Source organism: Oncorhynchus gorbuscha, linkage group LG22, assembly GCF_021184085.1.
Source record: "Oncorhynchus gorbuscha isolate QuinsamMale2020 ecotype Even-year linkage group LG22, OgorEven_v1.0, whole genome shotgun sequence".
In the NCBI taxonomy this organism is placed as follows: Eukaryota; Metazoa; Chordata; class Actinopteri; order Salmoniformes; family Salmonidae; genus Oncorhynchus; species Oncorhynchus gorbuscha.
Genome location: NC_060194.1, coordinates 22,705,750 through 22,722,908, shown reverse-complemented (window position 1 = coordinate 22,722,908; position 17,159 = coordinate 22,705,750). Strand labels below are relative to the sequence as shown.

The window sequence follows — 17,159 nt, the reverse complement described above, 5'->3', positions numbered from 1 at the left end:
AGGGTACTATGGTGTTGAACGCTGAGCTGTAGTCAATGAATAGCATTCTCACGAAAGTGTTCCTTTTGTCCAGATGGGAAAGGGCAGTGTGGAGTGAAATAGAGATTACATCATCTGTGGATCTGTTTGGGCAGTATGTAAACTGGAGTGGGTTTAGGGTTTCTGGGATAATGGTGTTGATGTGAGCCATTACCAACCTTTCAAAGCACTTCATGGCTACGGACGTGAGTGCTACGGGTCTGTAGTCATTTAGGCAGGTTGCCTTTGTGTTCTTGGGCACAGGGAATATGGTGGTCTGCTTGAAACATGTAGGTATTACAGACTCAATCAGGCAGGCACATATTGAAAATGTCAGTGAAGACACCTGCCAGTTGGTCAGCACATGCCCGGAGCACACGTCCTGGTAATCCATCTGGCCTCGCAGCCTTGTCTATGTTGACCACACAGTTGTCCGGAAAAGCTGATGCTCTTAATCATGCCTCAGTGTTGCTTGCCTCGACGCGAGCATAGAAGTTATTTAGCTCATCTGGTAGGCTCGTGCCACTGGGCAGCTCGCGGTTGTGCTTCCCTTTGTAGTCTGTAATAGTTTGCAAGCCCTGCCACATAAGATGAGCGTCGGAGTCGGTGTAGAGTGATTCAATCTTACCCCTGTATTGACGCTTTGCCTGTTTGATGGTTCGTCGCAGGGCATAGCAGGATTTCTTGTAAGCTTCCCGGTTAGAGTCAAACACCTTGAAAGCGGCAACTCTACCCTTTAGCTCAGTGCGAATGTTGCCTATAATCCATGGCTTCTGTTTGGGGTATGTACGTACAGTCACTGTGGGCACGACGTCCTCGATGCACTTATGGATAAAGCCAGTGACTGATGTGGTGTACTCCTCAATGTCATCAGAAGAATCCCGGAACATGTTCCAGTCTGTGGTAGCAAAACAGTCCTGTAGTTTAGCATCTGCTCCATCTGACCACTTTTTTTTATAGACCGAGACACTGGTGCTTCCTGCTTTAATTTGTGCTTGTAAGCAGAAATCAGGAGGATAGAGTTGTGGTTGGATTTACCAAATGGAGGGCGAGGGAGAGCTTTGTATGCATCTCTGTGTGTGGAGTATAGGTGATCTATCATTTTTTTCCCTCTGGTTGCACATTTAACATGTTGATAGAAATTTAGTAGAACTGATTTAAGTTTCCCTGCATTAAAGTCTCCTCCCACTAGGAGAGCCGCCTCTTGGTGAGTGGTTTCCTGTTTGCTTATTTCCTTATACAACTGACTGAGTGCAGTCTTCGTGCCAGCCTCTGTGTCTGTGGTGGTGCATAAAAAGCCACGAAAAGTATAGCTGAAAACTCTCTAGGCAAGTAGTGTGGCCTGCAATTTATCTACTTCAGGCGAGCAAATCTAGAGACTTCTTTAGATTTCGTGCATCAGCTGTTGTTTACAAATATGCACAGACCCCCCCCCCCCCCCGTCTTACCACAGTTTTCTGTCCTATCTTGCCGGTGCAGTGTGTATCCCGCTAGATGAATATCCATGTCGTCATTCAGCCACGATTCCGTGAAACATAGGATATTTCAGTTTTCAATGTCCCGTTGGTAGGATATTCGTGATCGTACCTTGTCTAATTCATTGTCCAATGATTGTACGTTGGCGAGTAGTATTGAGGTCAACGGCAGCTTTCCCAGTCGCCTTCTCCGGGTCCTGACCAAGCATCCGGCTCTTTGTCCTCTGTACTTGCATCGCTTCCTCTTGCAAATAACGGGGATGTCAGCCCTGTGGGGTGTTTGGAGAATGTCTTGTGCGTCGTTCTTGTTGTAGAAAAAATCTTTGTCTAATCCGAGGTTAATGATCGCTGTCCTGATATCCAGAAGCTCTTTGTCTAATCCGAGGTGAATGATCGCTGTCCTGATATCCAGAAGCTCTTTGTCTAATCGAGGTGAGTGATCGCTGTCCTGATATCCAGAAGCTCTTTGTCTCATCCGAGGTTAATGATCGCTGTCCTGATATCCAGAAGCTCTTTGTCTAATCCGAGGTGAGTGATCGCTGTCCTGATATCCAGAAGCTCTTTGTCTCATCCGAGGTTAATGATCGCTGTCCTGATATCCAGAAGCTCTTTTTTGCCGTAAGATACGGTTGCAGAAATATTATGTACAAAATAAGTTACAAATAACGTGAAAAACCCCACATAATAGCACAATTGGTTGGGTGTCCATAAAACTGCTGCCATTTCTTCCGGGGCCATTTTATTTATTTTATCTTGCAGCAAAGCACCTCAACAACAGGATTCGGCCACCCCCGTGCTTCACGGTTGGGATCGTGTTCTTCGACTTGCAAGCCTCCCCATTTTTCTCCAAACATAATGATGGTCAATATGGCCAAACAGTTCTAATTTTGTTTCATCAGACCAGAGGACATTTCTCCATGAAGTACGATTTTTGTCCCCATGTGCAGTTGCAAACCATAGTCTGGCTTTTTTATGGCGGTTTTGGAGCAGTGGTCTCTTCCTTGCTGAGCGGCCTTTTAGGTTATGTCGATTTGTTTTACTGTGGATATAGATACTTTTGTACCTGTTTCCTTCAGCATCTTCACAGCTATTGTTGTGGGATTGATTTGCAATTTTTGGCTGATTTCTTGGCCAATTTCTTTTGATTTCCCCATGATGTCAAGCAAAGAGGCACTGAGTTTGAAGGTAGGCCTTGAAATACATCCACAGGTACACCTCCAATTGACTCAAATTATGTCAATTAGCCTATCAGAAGTTTCTAAAGCCATGACATCATTTTCTGGAATTTTCCAAGCTCTTTAAAGGCACAGTAAACTTAGTGTATGTAAACTGCTGACCACTGGAATTGTGATACAGTGAATTATAAGTGAAATAATCTGTCTGTTAACAATTGTTGGAAAAATTACTTGTGTCATGAACAAAGTAGATGTCCTAACCGACTTGCCAAAGCTATAGTTTTTTAACTAGAAATTTGTGGAGTGGTTGAAAATCTAGTTTTAATGACTCCAACCTACAGTGGGGAGAACAAGTATTTGATACACTGCCGATTTTGCAGGTTTTCTTACTTACAAAGCATGTAGTCTGTAATTTTGATCATAGGTACACGGAATCTAAAACAAAATCCAGAAAATCCCATTGTATCATTTTTAAGTAATTAATTTAGCATTTTATTGCATGACATAAGTATTTGATCACCTACCAACCAGTAAGAATTCCGGCTCTCACAGACCTGTTAGTTTTTCTTTAAGAATGTTCTCCACTCATTACCTGTATTAACTGCACCTCTTTGAACTCGTTACCTGTATAAAACTCACCTGTCCACACACTCAATCAAACAGACTCCAACCTCTCCACAATGGCCATGACCACGGGGCTGTGTAAGGACATCAGGGAAAAAATTGTAGACCTGCACAAGGCTGGAATGGGCTACAGGACAATAGGCAAGCAGCTTGGTGAGAAGGCAACAGCTGTTGGTGCAATTATTAGAAAATGGAAGAAGTTCAAGATGACGGTCAATCACCCTCGGTCTGGGGCTCCATGCAAGATCTCACCTCGTGCGGCATCAATGATCATGAGGAAGGTGAGGGATCAGCCCAGAACTACATGGCAGGACCTGGTCAATGACCTGAAGAGAGCTGGGACCACAATGTCAAAGAAAACCATTAGTAACACACTACGGCGTCATTTGCCAATGACCATCTGGATGATCCAGAGGAGGAATGGGAGAAGGTCATGTGGTCTGATGAGACAAAAATAGAGCTTTTTGGTCTAAACTCCACTCGCTGTGTTTGGAGGAAGAAGAAAGATGAGTACAACCTCAAGAACACCATCCCAACCGTGAAGCATGGAGGTGGAAACATCATTCTTTGGGGATGCTTTTCTGCAAAGGGGACGGGACGACTGCACCGTATTGAGGGGAGGATAGATGGGGCCATGTATCGCAAGATCTTGGCCAACAACCTCCTTCCCTCAGTAAGAGCATTGAAGATGGGTCGTGGCTGGGTCTTCCAGCATGACAATGACCCGAAACACACAGCCAGGGCAACGAAAGGAGTGGCTCCGTAAGAAGCATCTCAAGGTCCTGGAGTGGCCTAGCCAGTCTCCAGACCTGAACCCAATAGAAAATCTTTGGAGGGAGATGAAAGTTCGTATTGCCCAGCGACAGCCCCGAAACCTGAAGGATCTGGAGAAGGTCTGTATGGAGGAGTGGGCCAAAATCCCTGTGTGCAAACCTGGTCAAGAACTACAGGAAACGTATGATCTCGGTAATTGCAAACAAAGGTTTCTGTACCAAATATTAAGTTCTGCTTTTCTGATGTATCAAATACTTATGTCATTCCGTCTCTCACAGTTGAAGTGTACATATGATAAAAATGACAGACCTCTACATGCTTTGTAAGTAGGAAAACCTGCAAAATCAACAGTGTATCAAATACTTGCTCTCCCCACTGTAAGTGTATGTAAACTTCGGACTTCAACTGTATATACAGTATATACAAAATGTTTTGTTGTATAATAAGCTTACCCATTTGAATTATTTATCATAGTGAGTAGAAATGTATATATGTTTGCTGTAAGTAAACAGAGATTAAAGCTATAAACTCAAAATATTTTCCAAAAGAAAGGAAATTGCTCTAAGCGTAAATGTACGTCTTACTTAACCTGGTGCAACATTGTTCTCAAACGGCTGTTGCTACTGTATGCACAACCAGGTACAGTTGCAATCATAGACTTTGCATTACGCAAAACCACCTACGGAGTGCAATATGTAGGCCTACTGTTTTCCTCTTTGCATGAAAATCCCTCACATCAAATGAATGCCATTGAAGAAGACCATGAATAGCATACCTTTCCAACATGCTGAATTTCTGGTCCAATATGTTCCTCTAAAACGAAGAACTGGTTCCATATCCAGCCCCTCTTGGGCCGGTGGTGCACGTCCTTCTCTCCATCTAGGTGTTTGGTTTGGTTCCTGGGTGCTCTGACGTTGGGCCTGGGCTGGGACGTCCCATAACTCCTCTGGACAAAGCACAGGCAGATCAGCAAAGGGCAGAGGCAGGCAGTGGTGGCAGGAATTCTCATGGTAGAGAATGTATGCTTCTCTAAGTCCTCCACTGTACCTTGGCAAACAGTGTACCAAGAGGCCACAACAGCGTCTCGACAGTAAGACAATACTAGGTGCAGATCAGACCAGTCCAGAGATTTCTCCTAAAGTCCATGGTTTATTTCAGTCTGTCCACTAGGGATTAGAACCAAGGTTAATTTCCATGTTGGACAGAGGGGAAAAGAGCTGGTTGTTCATTTGCTCAGAGGATCCTCAGGAGATTTCATGAGTGGTCTGGCCTGAGAAGGTTGCCGTGTTGTTTCCCCTTGAAAAGATAAGAAGAAACGATATTAAGGAAACAGGAATAATGAGACATGTTTTTCTTGCTGTGAAATCCCCTAATGCAATTTGATGGAATGACTACTCCGATATTACACTTTGACTCATTTATAGAAGCACAATATTAATATATAATAATAATATATATATGCCATTTAGCAGATATTCAATATTATTATATTATATTCTTTTCCACAATGTTCTTTTCTCATTTTGACCTGATTTCTGAGAGTCAATTTCCACTGTGCGAATGAATTGAGTATTTCTGTCTGCTTCGGATGCAAGCCAGAAGATTCAAAACTACATTGCTGAGTCTGAGCTGAAAAGGCTAAGTTGTCTCTGTCATACCTCACAGCTGAAAGACATCCATTTCAAAATGGCTTTTTGAAAGCAGGAGAGCTACAACTGTATCTCCATAGGCCATAATAGCATTTTGAGGACATTATTTTCTGCAGTCTTTGTGAGAGTATATTACAATGACAAGCTGCTTATTAAGAGCATTTGATTCTCACAATCTATGACACTCTTACAGAACATTTGTCACTTGGTAAACACCCTCACACAAGCAGAGTTGTGGTTCTAACTTCCAGTTGCTGTTAATATTGTACTTTAAATACTTTTGAATTATTCAGTTATTTTTATATTTTGTGTGAGAAAACAATCTGTGGAAAAAAAAACATATCACTCTGTAAAATAAAGAAGTATATATACAGCACATGTGACAAGACTTGTTATGCCTCTGCCACTCAGGAAAGCATTTTGTGATTTCCTTTCCTTTTGATTTGTTACACAACTGTGCTATTTTCTGATGCATTTCCACAAACCTTCAATCAGTCCACCTGTCAGCAGAGTACCAGCCAAGCTTAGTCGAAAAACAGTCCAACACAAACAATTTGCAAGTAATAAATGTTTGATGTGAGGCGGCACAGAGGCTTGTCAATGGATGCTATGGTTACGTCTTCTTTGTTTCTATGTCTGCATTGCAATAATACAAACTAACTCTGAAATGTCAAAAGACCAATAACAACAGATTATACGTGAAGCACAGTTAATTGTGCAATGACAACATCAAGGATGTGTGTGACCATCCTTGAAATGATTCATGGCTCAATTTGTGTTATTTGTCAACCTATAGCATGGGCTAGTGTTGCATGTTTTCTTGAATTATGTGTTTGTATGTTTTTCTACAATACCACCCACGCACCACATGCAGTATAGTACTGTAGATACAAATGAGGATTTCTCTGTGATGGGAAGTGGAGAGTGAAAAGCAGGTATACTGAAAGTACACTGCTACATAACATCTTTAGCCTTCACAAATGCATGATCCCATTCCCAATGCATATTCCAACAGCAGTCCATGTCTATGAAATTCCATGTTATAAAAGGGTGGCTGTCCTCATTCTAACTGAATATCACTAGTACTTACTGCAATTATAAAATAATTTAATTTGACCGTTCTGCTGCTCGTGCCTTGTCTTTACATTAGGCTCAATTTGAAGCTTAATTTGTCAAGTGAGCATGAAAAGAGCACTGCTGGGTCAGTGATAGCGCCTTTCCATGTTACCTGGATGTACTACACCATTCAAGCACACACACATTCCAGTATTTGTGTATTGCAAATACTACATACATCCAGAAACAGATTTTTAATTTTCGAATCATTCACTACAGAAAACAATTAATTTAAACTTGTGACACCATTAGGGTGATGTTCACATCAATCAGTGACTATCCATGCGTGTGGCTACAGCTCAGCCTTCAACACCATAGTACCCTCCAAGCTGATCACTAAGCTCAGGGCCCTGAGTCTGAACCCCTCCCGTGTGCAACTGGGTCCTGGACTTCCTGACACGCTGAACCCAAGGGGTGAAGGTAAGTAACAACATCTCTGCCACACCGATCCTCAACATGGGGGCCTCACAGGGTTGCGTGCTCAGTCCCCTCTTGTACTCCCTGTTTACCTATGACTGTGGGGCCACTCACTTCTCCAACTCAATCATAAAGTTTGCTGACGACACAACAGTGGTAGGCCTGATTATCAACAACAATGAGACAGCCTACAGGGAGGTGGTGAGAGTCGTTCCAGGAAAATAACCTCCCCCTCAACGTCAACAAAACAAAGGAACTGATTGTGGACTACAGGACACAGCAAAAATAGCACTTGCCCATCCACATTGACAGGGCCACAGTGGGGAGGGTCAAAAGCTTCAAGTTCCTTAGTGTGCGCATCACTGACAAACTGAAATGGTCCCTATGCACAGACAACTTGGTGAAGAAGGCACAGCAGTGCCTCTTCAATCTCAGGAGGCTGAAGAAATGTGGCTTGGCCCCTAAGACCCTCACAAACTTCTATAATGCACCATTGAGAGCATCCCTTCGGGTTGTATCACCCCCTGGTATGGCAATTGCAACATCCACAAATGCAGGGCTCTCCAGGGGGTGGTGCAGTCAGCTGAATGCATCAACTGGGGCACACTGCCCGCCCTCCAGGACATCTACAGCACCCGGTGTCACAGGAAGGTCAAGAAGATCATTAAAGACCTCAGCTACCCGAGCCACATCCTGTTCACCCTGTTACCGTCAAGATGGTGAACAAATGGCATGTGCATTGAAGCTGGGACTGAGAGACTGAGAAACAGCTTCTATCTCCAGGCCATCATACTGTTAAATAATCACCACTAGCCAACCCTGCTCTGAACCTTAGTCACTGTTCTAGCCAGATACCACCCGGTACTCTACCATGCACCATAGAGACAGCTGCCCTATGTGTACTGAAAAAGAACATAAACCCAACATGTAAAATGTTGGTCCCATGTTCCATGAGCTGAAATAAAATAAATGTTCCAGATGGACAAAGAGCTTATTTCTCACACGTTTCTTCCCATGCCTTTTAGTGAGCATTTCTCCTTTGCCAAGATGATCCATACACCTAACAGGTGTGGCTTATCAAGAAGCTTATCAAACGGCATGATCATTACACAGGTGCACCTTGTGCTGGGGGCATTAAAAGGCCACTCTAAAATGTGCAGTTTTGTCACCACAATGTCACCAATATCTCAAGATTTAAAGGAGTGTGCAATTGCCAAGCTGACTGCAGGGATGTCAACCAGAGCTGTTGTCAATGTTAATGTTAATTTCCCGACCATAAGCCGCCTCCAATGGCATTTTAGAGAATATGTCAGTACGTCCAATTGGCCTCACAACCACAGACCACGTGTAACCATGCCAGCACAGGACCTCCACATCCTACTTCTTCAACCGGGTCACTGAGACCAGTCACCCGGACAGCTGATTCAAAATTCTATAGCCACTCTCACATCTGAGCTATCTGTGTTGCAGGTGCATGGTAACTCTTGAATAAGATGATAAAAAATAAGAAACTGCTCTTGCTAGTATCACTGCTCTTTAATACGCTTTACGTATTGGCCTCAAGGCCTTTGTCAGAGCTTTTGTGCCTTTTTTCAATTAGCTCCCTTATGTAGACATAGCTCCACCCACATCTATTCAATGCATCCATGGAGCTATGTCTACAAAAGGGAGCTAATTAAAAAAACTCACAATGGGCTCTGACAAAGGCCTTGAGGCCGATATGTAAAGCTTATTAAAGAGCAGTGATACTAGCAAGAACAGTGTGCCGGTTTCTTATTTTTTCTGATGAAGCTGTGGGTTTGCACAACCAAAGAATTCATGCACAAACAGTTTGAAACCGTCTAATGGAAGTTCAACTGTGTGGCCACTGGCATGCTGGAGAACTGTGCTCTTCATGGATGAAACCTGGTTTCAACTGTAGCAGGCAGATGGCAGACGGCGTGTATGGCATTGTGTGGGCGTGATGTCAATGTTGTGAACAGAGTGCACATGGTGGCGATGTGGTTATGGTATGGGCAGGCATAAGGTATGGACAAAGAACACAATTGCTTTTTATCGATGGGAATTTGAATGCACAGACATAACGTGATGAGATCCTGAAGCAAATTGGCGTGCCATCACCTCATGTTTCAGCATGATAATGCACGGCCCCATGTCACAAGGATCTGTACACAATTCCTGGAAGCTGAAAATGTCCCAGTTCTTCCATGGCCTGCATACTCACCAGACATGTCACCCATTAAGCATGTTTGGGATGTTCTGAACTGACATGTACGACAGCGTATTCCAGTTCCCGCCAAAATCCAGCAACTTCACACAGCCATTGAAAAGGAGTGGGACAACATTAGACAGGCCACAATCAACAGCCTGATCAATCTATGCGAAGGAGATGTGTCACGCTGCATGAGATACTGGCTGGTTTTCTGATCCACGCCCCTATTATTTTTGCAAGGTATCTGTGACCAACAGATGCATATCTTTATTCCCAATCATATGAAATCCACAGATTAGGTCCTAAAATGTCTTATAGGAACTGTAACTCAGTGAAATCTTGTTGCATGTTGCATTAATATTTTTTGTTCAGTATACAGTACATGGAGTCATTGAACATTGCTCACTTTGATAATGTTCACATACTGTTTCACCCACTTTATAATGTATATATACAGTATATAATGGACAGACATATATACATTGCCTTCAGAGGTTTTCACACCCCTTGACTTTTTTCACATTTTGTTGTGTTACAGCCTGCATTTAAAATATATTACATCTCGATGATTTGTCGCTGGCCTACACACAATGCCCCATAATGTCAAAGTGGGATTATGTATTTCCATTTTTTAAAACAAATTAATTAACAATGAAAAGCTGAAATGTCAATAAGTCTATAAGTATTTAACACCTTGGTTATGGGAAGCCTAAATAGGTTCAGGAGTAAACATTTGCTTAACAAGTCACATAATAAGTTGCATGGACTCACTCTGTGTGCAAAAATAGTTTGTAAAATTATTTTTGAATGACTACCTTATTTCTGTACCCCACACATACAATTAGCTGTACGGTCCGGTCCCTCACTCAAGCAATGAATTTCAAACACTGACTGAGGTTTTCCAATGACTCACAAAGAAGGGCACCTATTGGTAATTGGGAACATTTTAAAAAGCCAACATTGAATATCCCTTTGATGCATGCTGAAGTTATTAATTAGGCTTTGGATGGTGTATCAATACACCCAGTCACTACAAAGATACAGGCGTCCTTCCTAACTCAGTTGCCAGAGAGGAAGGAAACCGCTCAGGGATTTCACCATGAGGCCAAAGGTGACTTTAAAACAGCGACAGAGTTTAATGGCTGTGAAAGGAGAAAACTCAGGAAGGATCAACAACATTGTAGTAACTCCACAATACTAACCTAATTGACAGAGCAAAAAGAAGGAAGTATATTTGTATTATACACATATTTCAAAACATGCATCATGTTTTCAACAAGGTATTAAATTAATACTGCAAAAAAATGTGTCAAAGCAATTACATTTTTATCCTGAATACAAAGTGTTATGTTTGGGGAAAATCCAATATACTGATCAAAAGGATAAAAAAGAAACATAATGGAGCTAAGCACAGGCAAATTCCTAGAGGAATCCTAGACCTAGAGGAAAATATGGTTCAGTCTGCTTTCCACCAGACACTGGGAGATGAGTTCACATTTCAGCAGGACAATAACCTAAAACACAAGGCCACACAGTGAATTTTCCTGAGTGGTCAAGTTACAATTTTGACTTAAATCTACTTGAAGGTCTAAGGCAAGACCTGAAAATGGTTGTCTACCAATGACCAACAACCAATGTGCCAAGTCTTGAAGAATGTAAAAATAATGGGCAAATATTACACAATCTAGGTGTGAAAAACTCTTAGAGACCTACCTAGAAAGACTCACAGCTGTAATCGCTGTCAAAGGCGCTTCTACAAAGTTTTGACTCAGGGGTAGGAATACTTATGTAAATGAGATATTTCTGTGTTTCAATTTCAATACATTTGAAAAAAAAAATTGTACTCTGTCATTATGGGGTATTTTGTGTAGATGGTGAGAAAAAACATATACACTTGAAGATGGAAGTTTAAAACTAGTTTTTCAACCACTCCACAATTTTTTTGTTAACAAACTATAGTTTTGGCAAGTCGATTAGGACATCTACTTTATGCATGCCACAAGTAATTCAATAATTGTTTACAGAAAGATGATTTAACTTATAATTCACTGTATCACAATTCCAGTGGTCAGAGTTTACATACACTAAGTTGGCTGTGCCTTTAAACAGCTTGGACAATTCCAGAAAATTATGTCATGGCTTTAGAAACTTCTGATAGGCAAATTGACATCATTTGAGTCAATTGGAGGTGTACCTGGGGATGTATTTCAAGGCCTACCTACAAACTCAGTGCCTCTTTGCTTGACATCATGGGGAAATCAAAAGAAATCAGCAAAGACCTCAGAAAAAAAGTTGTAGACATCCACAGAAGTCTGGTTCATCCTTGGGAGCAATTTCCAAACATCTGAAGGTACCACGTTCATCTGTACAAACAATAGTACACAAGTATAAACACCATGGGACCACGCAGCCGTCATACCGTTCAGAGATGAATGTACTTTGGCGCGAAAAGTGCAAATCAATCCCAGAACAACAGTAAAGGACCTCGTGAAGATGCTGGAGGAAACAGGTACAAAAGTATCTATATCCACAGTAAAACAAGTCCTATATCAACATAACCAGAAAGGCCATTCAGCAAGGAAGAGGCCACTGCTCCAAAATCACCATAACAAATCCAGACTACGTTTTGCAACTGCACATGGGCACAAAGATCGTACTTTTTGGAGAAATGTCCTCTGCTCTGAAGAAACAAAAATATAACTGTTTGGCCATAATGACCATTGTTATGTTTGAAGGAAAAAGGGGGAGGCTTGTAAGCCGAAGAACATGATCCCAACCGTGCAGCAAGGGGTGGCAGCATCATATTTTGGGGGTGCTTTGCTGTAGGAGGGCCTGTTGCACGTCACAAAATAGATGGCATCATGAAAAATGAAAATTATGTGGATATATTGAAGCAACATCTCAAAACATCAGTCAGGAAGTTAAAGCTGGTTCGCAAATGGGTCTTCCAAATGGACAATGACCCCAAGCATACTTCCAAAGGTGGGGCAAAATGACTTAAGGACAACAAAGTCAAGGTATTGGAGTGGCCAGCACAAAGCCCTGACCTCAATCCTATTGAAAATGTGTGGGCAGAACTGAAAAAGGCAGTGTGAGCAAGGAGGCCTACAAACCTGACTCCGTTACACCAGGTTTGTCAGGAGTAATGGGCCAAAAACGTATTATGGGAAGCTTGTGGAAGGCACCTGAAATATTTGACCCAAGTTAAACAATTCAAAGGCAATGCTACCAAATACTAATTGAGTGTATGTAAACTTCTGACCCACTGGGAATGTGATTAAAGAAATAAAAGCTGAAGTAAATAATTATCTCTACTATTATTCTGACATTTCACATTCTTTAAATAAAGTGGTGATCCTAACTGACCTTAGACCGGGAATTTTGACTCGGATTAAATGTCAGGAATTGTGAAAAACTGAGTTTATATGTATTTGGCTAAGTTGTACGTAAACTTCCGACTTCGACTGTATTTAATAACGTTTGAATTCACGCTGTAACACAACAAAAAGGTGGAATAAGTCAAGGGGTATGTAAACTTTCTGAAGTCACTGTAGCATGGACAATTGTTGCTATAAGCATTAGGTTCACACAGGATATTCATTATATTGCTACATCCCTGAACATGGTTGAGTTAAGAGTGTCAGCAGAAATACATGTAGCTACAGATAACTGTCATTGAAATATAGTGGATATTGCTCTGCAGGTTCTCTCTACGCTCAATTTCAGGAAATAGGAAACTTCTACCCTGAAAACACCCACATCTGTCTTTTGCAGTATGGTTAAACATGATTCCAGGCTAACAGCACATGAATCAAATATCCAATATTGTCTTCAAATATACCAGGATTTTTAAAATAGAAAATAGTTCATTGATTGTCCTTGTATGCAATTCAAGGGTAAGGGTGTTGCAACTATTCATTCTGATTAGTTGAGGGCCACAAAACAGATTAGCAATTGATTAGTTTCTAATGTTGCTAATTATGATGCTAATTGGAGAGAAATACTCTGTGGACCTTGAGACTACATCTGAGGCTGTGGCTTACATTATGACGAGTTGTGAACTGTAGCTTAGACCTATGCATATGCCTCCCCTTTTTCTCCTGCACTAAGTTCAAGAGTCATGTCGGACTCTAAGGATAATTATGATTTTAATTATACTTAGCAACATTGTACAGCTAAGCCAAACTGTAGCTTACAGCTAACTAGCTAAATCATCTACTAGCCCGAAAATAGATTTTACCTATCCCAAGCCAGCAACATAAAATTAGATGTATGCTAGAGAAATACAATTACTGGTCACTTCACTACAGTATCTATCACTGAGAAGGCTCTCCTTGCACTTCAATAGCAAGTCACTAGCTAACACAGCTTCGGGCATGTCAGGGCATTGCCCTCAACACTAGGCTAATGGAGGATACAGTAGCTAGCTGGGCTTAACCTCAAATACACAAACTCAGCTTGCTACTTTTATGCTCAAAAGCTTGGACCCTTGCCTTGCTGTAAGTGCAGCTTTATATTTGGAAGTTTATACTGTAGGTCTTTTCAAGACAAAGGTCTGTTGTGTTTTGTTCATCTGGCCACTTGTTTACAAGATCTGATAACAATTGCACTCAGCAAATACAAAATCTCTGTAAATACTACATCCTGCTTGTTGTTGGAAGTTTGGCAACAATGACATTTTGAGATATTTCTGTAGACAACCATGAACTATCTTCACTGACAGCGCTGGTTATAGTGGGAGTAAGACATTACAGGACCAACATGAACTATCTTCACTGACAGCGCTGGTTATAGTGGGAGTAAGACATTACAGGACCAACATGAACTATCTTCACTGACAGCGCTGGTTATAGTGGGAGTAAGACATTACAGGACCAACATGAACTATCTTCACTGACAGTGCTGGTTATAGTGCGAGTAAGACATTACAGGACCAACATGAACTATCTTCACTGACAGCGCTGGTTATAGTGGGAGTAAGACATTACAGGACCAACATGAACTATCTTCACTGACAGCGCTGGTTATAGTGGGAGTAAGACATTACTGGACCAACATGAACTATCTTCACTGACAGCGCTGGTTATAGTGGGAGTAAGACATTACAGGACCAACATGAACTATCTTCACTGACAGAGCTGGTTATAGTGGGAGTAAGACATTACAGGACCAACATGAACTATCTTCACTGACAGCGCTGGTTATAGTGGGAGTAAGACATTACAGGACCAACATGAACTATCTTCACTGACAGCGCTGGTTATAGTGGGAGTAAGACATTACAGGACCAACATGAACTATCTTCACTGACAGCGCTGGTTATAGTGGGAGTAAGACATTACAGGACCAACATGAACTATCTTCACTGACAGCGCTGGTTATAGTGGGAGTAAGACATTACAGGACCAACATGAACTATCTTCACTGACAGAGCTGGTTATAGTGGGAGTAAGACATTACAGGACCAACATGAACTATCTTCACTGACAGCGCTGGTTATAGTGGGAGTAAGACATTACAGGACCAACATGAACTATCTTCACTGACAGCGCTGGTTATAGTGGGAGTAAGACATTATAGGACCAACATGAATGCACCACATACTGGTCAAAAGAGATTAGCACAAATTAGCACACTCATCTCTCAGGGTTTGAGATCTACAAAACCAAGCAGGTGGTTTTTGCTCCCCACCAAGAATCTCACTTGACTTGGCTTCCAGTATCCTCTTCCCTCTGTGGGGACTGGAGGACGAGGAAAGGAGGAAAGACCACCCCTTGTGGAGTTTTAGTAAATCTCAGGAGAGGATGGTGAGAACGATTGCTCATTACAGGATTAGCAGTATACAGAGAATGACTCAAGGGAAAGCTTGACGTGGGTCTGGCACATTGAGTCATTGACATCCCCACTGCATAAGGCATTAGTGAGGAGGTATCTACTAAAGTAGCTAGCAGAGACAGACTGTCCCAGCGAGTCTTTTAACCCCCCCCCCCCCCCCACACTCTGGCTCAAATAGAACTCAGGAGAATTCCTCTGGCATTTCAATGGAGGGAATTATGCATACATTTAGCATGGATCTCTCTAATCATAAGGTAATAAGCTGCAGCTGACAAAGACACTACATGACATTTTAGAATAGCAGCCTACATACACCCTTATGTATTCTATACAAATCAGCACCTGCAGAAATTCAACCCTTCCTCTACACATTAGGTGGATATTTTTCAGCAGAACCATCACATATTTTCTTGTTCTTTAGCCAGTTACATATTTTGAGGCACTAACACAGCCAATTGCTAGACTGCAGTGAATTGATCATGGAGCAGTGAAATTATTCCACAGGATTCCACTCTCCTGTTTAGTTCCATCTGAGAGCTGGAGCTACGAGTGCCTATGAAAAGTACTATGGTAATTTGATATATACCTTGGTGATAATAAAAAAGGACACCTCCAATAAAGCTCAAACAATAAAACCATTGAAAATATGGCAGCAGGGCTCTCATTCTTGCATTTCCCTGGCCGTATAGAGAGGCTCTGAAGCAGCGTGAATAAAACATAAATGAACTCACACTTTTTCACAGTAGCAGCGCTCACCACAGGCAAAAGCAGCTTCAGAGGATCCAACAGCAGAGGCAGCAGCAGTAGCACGACAGACCATAGCAGATGTGAAAGCTATGACAACAGAGAGAGAGAGAGAGATGGATTGAAAGTGCTGAACAATTTGCCCTTACCTTTCTTCTCCAAACAGATGATAAGGTATGTGAACAGTGAGCTGTGAACAGATTCTCCCCTATCTGTCTACTGCTGCTCCCAATCCACCTCACTGGAGTCATCTCCCCAATCCGCCAGGTTGCTGCCTCACTTGCCTGCTGCAGCTCTGGAGTGGTGCTCTGATTGGCCGACTAACAACACACTGGTACACATAGACACACACGGATGCTCTCACACTCTTTCTCTCTCTTACGCACACATGCAAGCACACACTGTCATCTCAGCATTTTCCTCACATTTTTTACTCTCTCCCGCACACGCACACACGCACCCACACACACACACACACACACGCACGCACGCACGCACGCACGCACGCACGCACGCACGCATGAACGCACGCACACACGAACGCACGCACACACACACACACACACACACACACACACACACACACACACACACACACACACACACACACACACACACACACACACACACACACACACACACACACACACACACACACACACACACACACACACACACTGAACTCTCTTTCTTTCTCTACATCTGCTGCCTCAGGAACTGGGCTAAGGTGTAACAAACGCAAAGCAGAGGGGTGAATTTGCTTTAAGGAGAGAGTCGCTTCTAAAGGAATCCTGATGAATAATATAAGACTGAGAGTGAGGGGGAGGGAAGAGCGTGAAGCCCCACCAGACCACAGGACATTTTTAACCGAGATGACAGTGAATGTGTCAGCACATAAAAAATAAACTTGACGGAGGGTTGCACATAGTATTGTGGAAGCAAGCAGAGAGTTGAGAATGTGATAAAACAAAGGGTTTACAGGAGGAAGAAACGGTTTACCTACCAAAGCCCCAAAGTCATCAAACCTTCACAGTTGACTCCCATGCCATCCATCATCTTCCACCCACATAGTCGAAGGATAGGGAGGTGATTTATCTTTTCAGCCTAATTTATTTATTTA

The 17,159-nt window shown here is 42.3% G+C and overlaps 1 protein-coding gene across 2 annotated transcripts in view; it reads right to left on the bottom strand.

Annotated features, from left to right (window-relative positions):
• Nucleotides 1-16,327, bottom strand: part of cdh18a (cadherin 18, type 2a) — a 54,428-nt gene extending 38,101 nt beyond the window's left edge. Inside the window, exons 1-2 of one of the 2 annotated variants that reach the window (XM_046321725.1) lie at nt 16,189-16,327; nt 4,842-5,362 (exon numbers count right to left, since the gene is read on the bottom strand). In XM_046321725.1, the coding sequence (XP_046177681.1) occupies nt 4,842-5,075 (234 nt within the window). In that variant the 5' untranslated portion in view covers nt 5,076-5,362; nt 16,189-16,327. Of the gene's footprint in view, nt 1-4,841; nt 5,363-16,026 lie in introns of both variants that reach the window. The other variant, XM_046321726.1, reaches the window with a different exon arrangement.
• Between the last annotated feature and the right edge of the window lie 832 nt (nt 16,328-17,159).